Source organism: Eumetopias jubatus, unplaced genomic scaffold (genome assembly GCF_037043125.1).
Source record: "Eumetopias jubatus isolate StellerSeaLion01/CBP00866 unplaced genomic scaffold, mEumJub1_p1.0 scaffold_5, whole genome shotgun sequence".
Classification (NCBI taxonomy): Eukaryota; Metazoa; Chordata; class Mammalia; order Carnivora; family Otariidae; genus Eumetopias; species Eumetopias jubatus.
The window spans coordinates 40,797,887-40,810,122 of record NW_028274811.1 but is presented as its reverse complement, the minus strand read 5'-3'; the positions used below and the strand labels follow the sequence as shown (position 1 = coordinate 40,810,122).

At 33.4% G+C, this 12,236-nt stretch overlaps 1 protein-coding gene across 2 annotated transcripts in view; it reads right to left on the bottom strand.

Moving 5' to 3' along the window:
• Positions 1–12,236, bottom strand: part of MTREX (Mtr4 exosome RNA helicase) — a 126,989-nt gene that overhangs the window by 98,249 nt on the left and 16,504 nt on the right. For both annotated transcript variants that reach the window (XM_088023309.1, XM_028119130.2), the window contains 6 exons: positions 11,235–11,347; positions 5,493–5,667; positions 4,317–4,407; positions 2,770–2,894; positions 1,598–1,696; positions 852–954 (listed from right to left, as the gene is read on the bottom strand). In XM_088023309.1, coding sequence (XP_087879435.1) covers positions 852–954; positions 1,598–1,696; positions 2,770–2,894; positions 4,317–4,407; positions 5,493–5,667; positions 11,235–11,347 — 706 coding nt within the window. The remainder of the gene's footprint in view (positions 1–851; positions 955–1,597; positions 1,697–2,769; positions 2,895–4,316; positions 4,408–5,492; positions 5,668–11,234; positions 11,348–12,236) is intronic.

Genomic DNA, 12,236 nt, shown 5'->3' with positions numbered 1-12,236 from the left:
GAAATTCACATGTGGAGGAAACTTCATACCCTTCTGATGGGAATGTAAAATGGAGCTGCCACTTTGGAAAATAATCTGGCAGTTATTCAAATTTTAAACATAGAAATACCATGACTCAGCAATTCAAATGCTAGGTATACATTCAATGAGAAAAGAAAACATACGTATACATAAAAACTGGCAGAATACAAATATTTACCACAGCATTATTCACAAGAATCAACAAAGAGAAATAACCCAAATGTTCAATAACTGATGAATGGATAAATGTGATACATTCATTTAATAGAACATTATCTGATTATGAAAGGAATTAAGTACTGACACATGCTTTAACATGGATGAACCTTGAAAACACACTAAGTGAAAGAAGCCAGTTGCTAAAGACCACACAAATTATGATTCCATTTATATGAAACATTCAGATAAGGAAAATAGAGACAGAGGTAGATTAGTGATTGTATAAGGCTGAAGAGGTTAGGAGAAATGAAGACTAACTGCTAGTGGGTAAAGGATTTCTTTTTGATGCAAATGTTCTGGAATTAGATAGTAGTTGCACAAGTTTGTGGAATACACTAAAATAAATTGAATTATACACTTAAAAATGGTAATTTTTATGGTATATGAATTATATCTCAAAAAAAATTGTGGTGATGGTTGCATAATTCTGTTAATATAGTAATAACCATTAAATTGTATACTTTAATGGATAAACTATATATTACATGAATTATGTCAACCAATGTCATATATGAAAAAGAGATAAACCTTTATTTATCAAATTTTATCTTATATTATCTAGATCTCTATATAGCTTCTTGAGGGGAAAAGTGAACAAAGTTCCACATTACCTTTTGTTCCTCCTTTCCGCCCCTTCTGATCTCCTTTTGCCAAATCACCAGCATCTCGAAGTACTTGCATTGCAGTATTAAAATTATCTTCTCTGAAGTCACCCTGGAATCAGATATTTTTCTATGTAACCTCATTAATATTTAACCACAATCCAAACATTTTTCATACCTCAAAACAAAGCTTCCTCAAAATAAAAATAATGTAATAATTGTTACAAAGGTCACTGAAATAGTTTAAAAATGTGTATAATAGGTAATAAAAGGTAGAGATATTAAAACTGGGAAAAGCAAAACGTAAGATATCTGAAACATGTCCCAAGTACCTATTCTTCAGGCATTTTAAAACACTAGGAAAGAAGAAGAAAAAAAAAACTGGGAAAGAAGAAAAATCTTAATTTATGCATAAGAGAAACACAAGTCTTAAATATAATTTCTGAAATAAAAATACACACAAGCCCAATAACTCTGGACCATAAAACTACTTAAGAAAAAAAATGGACTTCTACCATTCTACTTCAGTTTCAGGAAAAATAGCTATGAACAACTAAGGATGACATTATAAGGTGAGAACCACAGTTAGTCCCGGTGATGGCTATTAAGGAGGGCATGTATTACAATGAGCACTGGGTGTTATACGCAAATAATGAACCATGGAACACCACATCAAAAACAAATGAAGTACTGTATGGTAACTAACATAATAAATAAATAAATAAATAAATAAATAATCACAATTACTCCCTTACATTTTCATCAACCACAAGGTGCAGGCCATCTCCCCCTGCTGGAAAAATGTAATGCTGCAATGGAGTGGGCCGATAATCTGTATAAATTACATGACAAGGCTGTAAAAAGAGAAAAAAAGAAAAACAAACACATAATTTTATTTCTTCAAAATAATACTGTGTATTTAACCTACCTAAAAGAACTTGGGGAAATAAACTTTTGAATTCAACATTTCAAAAACAGAAAAAATTTAAAAATTTTTAAAAACCAGGCAAGAGGAAAATGTGGAAAAATTATGTCTATCAAATTATACTACCATCTATTCAGTTTTATAAATTCCCTAATCAGGGCCAAATACATGATGTGAGTTTCAATAATGATCTTGGATTCATACCCTAGAACTGTGATGCCATAATTAAAGATGGCTGTTCCTACACAGCAGTAATATGGTAATACAGAATGCTCCCTCAAGTAAAATGGGATTCTTTTGCCCCACAAAGGGTTTTCAAAGCTTTACCAAATCAGCAGGTTGATCTAGCTCCTCCAGAAGATCAAATAGGTTTCTATCCTACAGAAGCAACATAGATGTTACAAAAATGCCATTGGGGAGCTTATAAACAGATCATGGTTTGTAAGAATACCGGTACAAAGGAAAAATAAGAGCAGGAAAATAAAACCAAGAATAAGTTTAATACAAATGAACAAATGCTTGTTACGATGTCCTATGCTGCTGCTAAAATTGGACTACAAAAACAAAAGGGAAACACAGTCAGTAAAAAGGCTGACTGTGTTAACATAAGAAGAACCAAATCACATGCTCAGGAGATGTACAGTTTTTTCCTGGTACTGAGATCTTACAGGAAATTCTCTACTATAAGGCCTCATTCTACGAGGAAATGCAGTAGTTTCCAAACCTGGTAAATCATCAAGATCAACTTAGGAGCTCTTAAAAGTTAGCTCTTACAAGCCCCTACTCTCAGAGATGTTGATATATTGGGTTTAAGATGGCGCTCAGAAATACACACTTGTAAAAAGCTAATCAGATGATTTTGATAAGCTTGCACTTGATGTGAGAAGTAGTTTCACATTAAAATGTCTTAATTCTAGGTGGCATCAAGAACAAAGTATAAAATATGGGAAAGCCAACTTTTAATATTTTAAATATTGAAGACATCAAAAAGAAAGAAATTACCTGCTTATGTAAATGGCAAATCCATTCAGCAAACTGTCGGGCATTTGGAATAGTAGCCGAAAGAAACACATAGTGGACATTGTCAGGAAGCAAAATAATAGTTTCTTCCCATACAACACCACGCTCTGGGGGAAAAAAAAAAATATATATATATATACACATACACACACACACACACCCCTTGGAATTCAGGGTCACTTTATTAACAAGTAATCTAAAATTATTATCTCTCAAGCTCAATAATTAGAAATGCAGACCACTTTACACAAAGATATTTTTAGCCATAAACCCTCAATGAAAACTACTTTAATTCTTACCATGAATTTATCCAATAGAAAGTTAGTAGACTAAACCACTAATGTACTCTGAAACAATAGCCTGCAAAGAGCAGCTCCAGACTGAACACTTCTCACACAGCAAAACAAGAGTCCCATGACAATGTAAATAGTATTTCCAACTCACTTTGAGAAACAAAAGTTAATGGCTTGTAAAAAGTTACAGCAACAAAATTTAAAGACACACCATTACTATACCATATAGCATCTTTCAGCCAAATTACCCTCATGATCTCTAGACATGAAAGATAGACTTGATGAGCAGCAAAACTATGCCAGTTTTTATTTAAATGGAAAAAACTAGAAAAATCAATTGGAGAGTTTCCCCCTAAAATAAGAAATCAATGCAGGATTCCTGATTTTAAAACCAAAACAGCTCCAGTCAGAATTTAATTTATGAATTCGAAAGGGGTGAAATGTTTAAAGTGTAAATGATTTCATAAATTATTATTACTTTCACTATAAATAGAGGTTAACTCAGTGCTTTAGATTAAATAAAAACTGAGTTTTAAGTGTGTACATGTTAAACATTTAACTTTTAAATGTTAACATTAGTCTTCCCAGTTCCACTCAAAATTCCAAGTATACTTACTTTTGCTTACAGTAGTGTAATAGCTCAAGTAAAAGGCTATTTTTTTCTCATATCATTTGTATTTCATAATCCCCATTTCATTTTTTTTTACCATAAACCTGCATTTCTGAGTTTTTAAAAACTAAAATACTAATAAAAATCAAGTTAACTCTAAGCTAAAAACTTTAAAAATTTAACACTTATTTTGGAGAGTTCTCTATTAAAAGCAAACTAGCTTTAGGGTACCTGGATGGCTCAGTTGGTTAACCGTCTGCCTTGGGCTCAGGTCATTACCTCCAGATCCCAGGTCGAGCCCAGCATCAGGCTCCCTGCTTAGCTCTTCCTCTCCCTCTGTCCCTCTACCCTGCTCGCTCATGCTCTCTCTCTTCCAAATAATAAAAAAAAATCTTTATTTTTTTATTCCAAATAATAAATAAAAATCTTTATTTGCATTTTCTCACCCAGAGTTACTATTTAAAAAGTTGCAGTTAAATGGGAGGATATAGTTTCCCACAATTTAGTTTACTAGAACTCTAGCCACATGAATAGTGAAAGCAAAATTTAACAACTACTCACTCAAAATTCCTAATGCCCTTAAGGAAAATATATGGCACACATCTCAGCAACACAGCAGAACATACCTGAATCTCTCATGTAATGAATTTCATCAAATATGACCCATGCTACTTCTCGCATAACTTCAGAACCTCTGTACAGCATGCTTCTCAAAATCTAAAAAAACATAAAACAATTGAACAAAATTTCGACACAACAAAAGTTCTTTTTGATGAGGAATTTTGGAAATGCTTTAATGGAAATGTTAAAATAATTTAGGTTACTTCTCTTAAATATATATCATAAATCAAATAACATTCCTTTTCTCATAAAACCAAAATAAATAACTTCTCAACAGTTAGTAATCAGGTGCAATTCATGGGGAGAATTATCACCCCATCTGCATATATCTTAAGTGTGAAGCCACTTCATTGTACATATAACACTCATTACAAGATCCACACTATCTAGGATATGAGAGTAACTTAAAATTATCTATTCAACATTTGGTACTTTATACTGTTTACTGAATTTTTTCTACTTCATCTCACAACATGGATACTCTCTGGCAACCAGTATCCTGATTTTTTAAAGAAAATCTTCCACACATGGAAAAAAGTTTTGGGAATGGAAACTTACTTTGGGCACCAAAATGAAAAGTGAGCAATGCCTTCGGCTAGCTCTGCAGGCCAGAAGGTAATTTATGCTCTCTACAGTACCATGTCCATGTAAAATGCAGGGATATAATTCAAGAATGTATAAAAGTACATGGTATAGCCAAGATGGCTAATTGTGTTCAAAACACAAGATATTATAAGTATGTAAGTTTTAAGTAAAACCTAACTATGACTATGGGAAGAAGCTTAACTTAGCTGAACATTTTTTAAAAAAGTTATTTATATATTTATATCAACTAAAATGCAAAAATAAAAAATCAAAGGAAAAGCCACTACTTATGTTAAACTGTATGCGAAACTGTCAATGTATTTCCATGTCACTGACAATATGCCTTTAAAAATATTTGGTGAAAAAATTCTATGTCATATGACAAGTAACAGGATTAATAATTTACAACTAAATTTATATAATTAGTAAAACCTTTAAGATGAACTTTTCCTTTTCTAGGTAATCTACTAGGAACACACAGTATTACATTTTATCTATATAGAGCAACTAATAAAGCATCATATGTTCTAACTGAAGATACATCAATTAAATTAAAATTAAAAGGGAAAAACTGGATGAGGCACCATATAAATTACCTCTGTGGTCATAACAAGACAAGACGCTGTAGGATTAATAGTAACATCTCCAGTCATCAAGCCAACATCTTGAAATTCTTCATACATTTCCCGGTATTTCTGGTTACTCAGAGCCTTAATTGGGCTGGTAAATATTACACGCTGTTTTTCCCTTAAGGCCAATGCAATGGCATACCTAAAAATGTGAAAGCAAATAAGAATAAAGCATTCAAAACCTTTTCTTTAAAGTACATAAGTTTTAAAATTCTATTAATATAGAAATTATGTCCCAACTTCCCCTAATTATCTGAAACGGACTTAGCAGAACATTAATATCTTGTTCTATTTACTGACAAACTATTAAAGTAATAATTATAATATATATGAGGGGTAGTGGTCTAAACAAACAAGAATATTTAACTGTGGTCTATTGGAATTAATGTAACTTAATTGCTAATACCAATAGATTACTAATGGTTACCCTATTTCTTGGAAGTAAAACACTTTTGGTTCTATAAATGGGCCTCCAAAAGTTGAGAGCCTCTGCCTGTCAGTTTATACATATATAAACAATTAGCAAACACTGGAAAATGAAGTTTTGTTCTTCTGAGTTTCAAAAGTAAGTTCATTCATATGTATTCTTTCCCCACATGCAATAATTATCAAATCATTCCTTGCCGGGGAATTATGATGGGTTCTAATTTTGGAAAAGTTCTTCCATAGCTATTAACAAAATGCAATATAGTTTTGTTTTTTTAAGGAAAATTCTATTAAGTATTTAAATAAAGACCATGAAATGATAACTAAGGTTAGCACTGTAGTAGAGTCTCCTTGTTTAAAATATAATTCTGGCCCACAACAGACTTATAACCTATTTGGGGAAATAAAAATAATATTCATCACAGCTGTATAACCATATTCCCCAAATAGTGAAATAAACAAATAATTAAAAGTATCCAAACATGATCAAATACATAGTTTAAGAGAGAGATATGAAACAGAAAAGGATACAGAGATGCTACAATATATTATCTAAACTGTCTACTTTTGAACAAAAAATTAGAAGATACAAAAAGAAACAGGGAAGTATGATCCATACTCAGGAAAAAGGCAGTCATGAGAAACTAATTCTGAGTGGGTCCAGATGTTGGACTTTGAGGAGACAAAGACTTGAATGCAGCTACTAGAAACATGTGCAAAAAAATGGAAGGAAGGCATAGTCTAAGAATTAAAAGAAATAAAGGGTAATTATTCAACAAACAGGCCATCGCAACAGAGAGGCCAAAACTATGACATAAATAAATGAAAACACTACCGATGAAAAGTATAACTAAAATGAAGAATTCACTAGATGGGCTCAAGAGCGGATTTGAGATGACAGAACAGTGTCAGTAAATATGAGGACAGAGCAACAAAAATGATCAAATCTAAAGAAAGAAAGATACAGAAGAAAAAAATAGAGAATCTCAAGTGTCCCAGTGGAAGTTCCAAAGTGAGAAAAAAGTATCTGAAAAAATAACAAGGAAAACTTCCTAAATTTGTTTTAAAAAATATTAATCTACAGAATCATACCTAGAGACACCATCAAACTCTGAATAAAAAAGACAAATAGAAAGTCTTCAAAGCAGCAAGAAAACATTAAACATTGGGAAACATTCAAAGACCCAAATCAAAGTTTTAGAGATGAAAAATGCAATGTCTGGGGCGCCTGGGGGGCTCAATCATTAAGCGTCTGCCTTCGGCTCAGATCATGATCCCAGGGTCCTGGGATCGAGCCCTGCATAGGGCTCCCTGCTCGGCGGGAAGCCTGCTTCTCCCTCTCTCACTCCCCCTGCTTATGTTCCCTCTCTCGCTGTGTCTCTGTCAAATAAATAAAATCTTAAAAAAAAAAAAAGAAAAATGCAATGTCTGATTTGAAATACACTGGATAAAAATAAAATCAGATTAGACATTGCAGAAAAAAGATGAATAAACTTGAGGACCTATCAAGAAAAGCTGTCCAAAGTGAGAAAGAATCAACTCCAAGAAACAATAAGAAACAGTGTAAGTGGGCTGTGAGACAAACTGAAGTGGCATGATAGAAGTGAAGTCCCCAACAAACTAGAAGGAATTATAAACATATAATTTGTTTCAAATTAAAAATTGCTGAAAGTGAGGCGCCTGGGTGGCTCAGTCATTAACCGTCTGCCTTCGGCTCAGGTCATGGTCCCAGGGTCCTGAGATCGAGTCCCGTGCACTGGGCTTCCTGCTCAGCAGGAAGCCTGCTTCTCTCTCTCCCACTCCCCCTGCTTGTGTTCCTTCTCTCGCTGTGTCTTTCTCTGTCAAATAAATAAATGAAATCTTAAAAAAAAAAAAAGCTGGAAGTATCCCAAATGTGATGAAAAACTATAATAAACACACAAATGTGAGAAGCCCAACAAACTCAAGCACAAGAAACATGAGAAGAACTATGTAAAGTCACATCATAATCAAACTGCTTCAAAACAGTGATGAGATTAAAGACAGCCAAACATCCCATCAAAGCAATATGCAAAGAAGCAGGAAAATACTGACCTATAATAAAGGGAAAAGTTAATCAAAACAGATGAAGAAGTAACCCAGGTGAAAAAAGCAGCAATAAGGAATTTAAACAGTTTGTAACAGTAATCCATACGTTCAGGAAACTAGAAGAGGGACTCCTGAGTGGCTCAGTTTGTTAAGCATCTGACTTTGGCTCAGGTCATTATCTCAGGGTCCTGGGATCAAGTCCCACATCAGGCTCCCTGATTGGTGGGGAGTCTGCCTCTCTCTCACTCTCCCACACTGGAGCTCTCACTCTCCCACACTGGAGCTCTCGCTCTCAAATTAAGAAAATCTCAAAAAAACAAAACAAACAAACAAACAAAAAGCTAGAAGAAAGTTAAGTAGAAAGTAGAGGCATGGGAAATAAAAGATAAAAACCACACACACAAATGAACTTCTACCAAGGAAAACTATAGTATGAGATGAAAATGCAATGAATGGATTAATGACATAATAGACAATGCAGAAGCAAAGATTAATGAAATGAAAGATACAGCATTAGAAAAGGCCCAAAATTAAACACACAAAAATGGAACATACTACCAGTGAATCATGAGACAACTATAAGTGGCCTAATATAATCCTAATTAAGAGTCCTCAAAGAAGAGGCGCCATAGGGAGCAATGAAAAACAAACCCAAAGCACAAGAAACATGAAAAAAACTACACCAAGCCTCATAATAAACAAACTGCTTAAAACCACTGATAAAGATAAAATCTTAAAGTAGCCTTAAAGTATCTGCAGAGGAACAAGGTAAGGATGATAGGGGATTTCGTCATAAACTATACAAGTCAAAAGGTACTCTTAAGAGAATTAGAATTCTATATTAAGTGCAACTATCTTTCAAAAATTAAGACAAAGTAAAAGGTATTTTAGACATGTAAAAGTTGAAAGAATTTTTCATCAGATTTGTACTACCATAAACTGTAAAAGAGTTTCTTCAGAATCAAGTAACATATCAAAACATATCAAATTATTTCAAAAACATACCAAAAGCATTTCCCAAATATACCAAATCAAACATAACAAAATCTATGTTGCAGCTACAGCAATATTAAACAAAAATTTATACCACTAAATGCCTGTATTAGTAAAAGGTCTCAAATCAATGACTTCACTTTTCCTCCCTAAAAAACTAGAAAAAGGAAGAGCAAATGAATCCCCCAAATCCAAATCTAAATCATAAAATAGAAAACAAGAAAACAACAGAGAAAAATCAGTAAAACCAAAAACTTGTTCTTTGAGAAGATCAGTATGACTGGTAGACCTTTAACAAACTAATTAGTAAAATGTAGAGAACATTACACTGATACCAAAACCAGAAAAAGACATTACAATAAAACTATAGCCCAATACCCTTCATGAACATAGATGCAAAAATTCTTAACACATTTTTAGAAAATCTAATCCAATAATATATCTACCAACAGGAACTTTTTTGGGGTTCCTAGATCCCACTGAAACATGGGGGTCTCCCCTACTCACACACCAAGCAATTCTTACTAGCAGGGTATCTTGAGAATTCAATTAAATTCTGATACTCCCCAGAGATAGCATCAGATTATACAACTTAAGGGCTCAGTTCCTCAAAGACTGCCCTTCAGCCCCCACTTCAGATGCCAGTAGCAAGCCCCAGGCCAGTTACCTGTGCTTCTGACCAAATGGCTTCAGATCGAAGGTTCCAACAACTTCCTTCTTGGTATAGAGCATTTTGCTAGAGCGGCTCACCAAACTCAGGAAACACTTAACATTTATCAGCATATTAAAGGATATAAATCAACAACCAGATGAAGAAATACATGGGGAAAGACAAAGAGCTCCCATGCCCTTCCTATCCAGGTGCACGGTCTTCTGGAAAATCTGTTCCAGGAACATCTGCACATGTTCCCCAACGTGGAAGCTCACTGACCTGAGGCCTTTTGGGTTTTTATGGAAGCTTCACTACATAGTCATGACTAAGTCATTGGCCATTGGTTGATTCAACCCCCAGGCCTCTTCCACCTATCCTCCCTAGAGGTCAGGCGAGAGGGTTGGTGGAACTAAAAGTTCCAACCCTTTTATCACACAGGTGGTTCTCCTGGCTAGATCCAAAAGTGACATCATTAATCTAACAAAAGACACCTTTATTGCTCTGTTATCACACGAAATTCCAAGGGTTTTAGAAACCATGACTCAGGAACCATGGATAAAGACCAAATAAATACATGAAATATATATCTGGTCATTCCGATGACCAAATATGTATTTCTTATCAATCACAATATTGTGGTTTATTAATAGGGTTTTATATATCACAACCTTGCAGGGTTTATCTTAGGGTGGTTTATTATTTGAAAATTAATGTCTTCATCATAGTAACAAAAAAAAGCATTTGACAAAGTACAATAGCTAAATATTCTGTATGCATATATATACACACATACACACATATATGCAAACTTGGAATAGAAGGGAACGTCCTCAAGTTGATAAAAAGCATCTATGAAACACCCACAGATAACAGCATGCTGATGAAAGACAATATCAGGAACATGGCAAAGATGTCCTCTCTCATCACTTCTATTCAACATTGTACTGGATGTTCTGACCAGTGCGATAAGGAAAGACATTAAAAGTATTTAAATTAAAAAGAAAAAAGGAAAAGTGTCTTTATTTACAGAAATCAAACAGAAAAACTTAAACTTTTAAAGGGTAAAATAAGAAACAGTTGTTTTAAAATTTCATTTAAAAAGCAGGAGAACAAGAAAAGAATGGGACAGAGGAGCGTAAGACATCCAGAAAACAATTAACAAAATGGCAATAGGTACATACCTATTAGTAATTACTTTAAATGTAGACAGACTATATTCTCCAATAAAAAGAAAGAGTGGCTGAATGGATTAAAAAACACCCTCAACTACATGCTACCTAAAGAGACTCACTTCAGATGGTAAGGACACACACAGACTGAAAGTGAAGGAATGGAAAAGGATATTCCGAGCAAATGGAAACCAAAAGAAAGCTGGGGAAACCATACTTCTATCAGACAAAACAGGCTTTAAAACAAAGACTATAATAAGAGATAAAGAACAACATTACATAATAATAAAAGTGTCACTCCAACAAGAGGATGTAAGATTGTAAGCCAACAAAGGAACACCTACATATATAAAGCAAATATTAACAGACCTAAAATTTCCTTTAAATAGAAAAGCTACTCACTCAGCGCATACAGTTTTTCCTGCTGATGTATGTGCAGATACTAAAACAGACTGATTATTATCAACACACTGAATGGCTTCTCTTTGAAAAGCATCAAGAATGAATGGGTATTCCTATAAAAAGAAAATAATATCTGCATGAAAATTATCTAACCATATCAGAACACACTTAAAATCAAGAGATGCTACCCCCCAGAAGTATTCTGGGAGCATTTCTTTATGATTCTATTTAGGAAATATACCACCCAATAGAGAAAATTAGGAAGAGTAAAAAAACACCTTTAACTAAACAGCAAAGAAGTTAGTTCTGCTGTCTATAATCTTTTCAATTAACTTTGCTAATTGTAACACATTAGTTACAATATAGTAACATTACCATTTAACAACATGTTTTGAGTAAAAAAACACCTTTAACTAAACAGCAAAGTTAGTTCTGCTGTCTATAATCTTTTCAACTAACTTTGCTAATTGCAACACATTAGTTACAATATAGTAACATTACCATTTATCAACAACATATTTTGTGGTAGGCACTGTGCAACACATTTTCCATATATTATTATTACTAACCTTCACAACAACCCCTAAAAAAGGTATTCTTTCCTTTCACAGATGAGAACTCTGAAGCTCTGAAAAGCAGTCCCTCACTTAAGTTCACTCAGCAGAGGCAGAGTAATACACATTTACTAGACTTTAAAGATTTCATACTTAATCCATCATTCTGCCTTCTTCATTTAAAGAAAATATGATTTGGAAAATTTCCATTAATCATTTCAGTTCTATCAGAACTTCAAAATCCATTTAATACAAGTATTAGAGTTTAAGTTTCATTAGAAGTTTGTTAAACTCCCAAAACTGTATGTATAACTTATTGTACACATGCTTTTTTTCATGTTACCAAAGGCTGATAATTTTCATTTGATTCTTTAAAAAGGTGGAAAATCATTACTTTCATTTTTAAAAATCTCATCACATGATGCTTTTTTTTTTATCATGGCTGTTT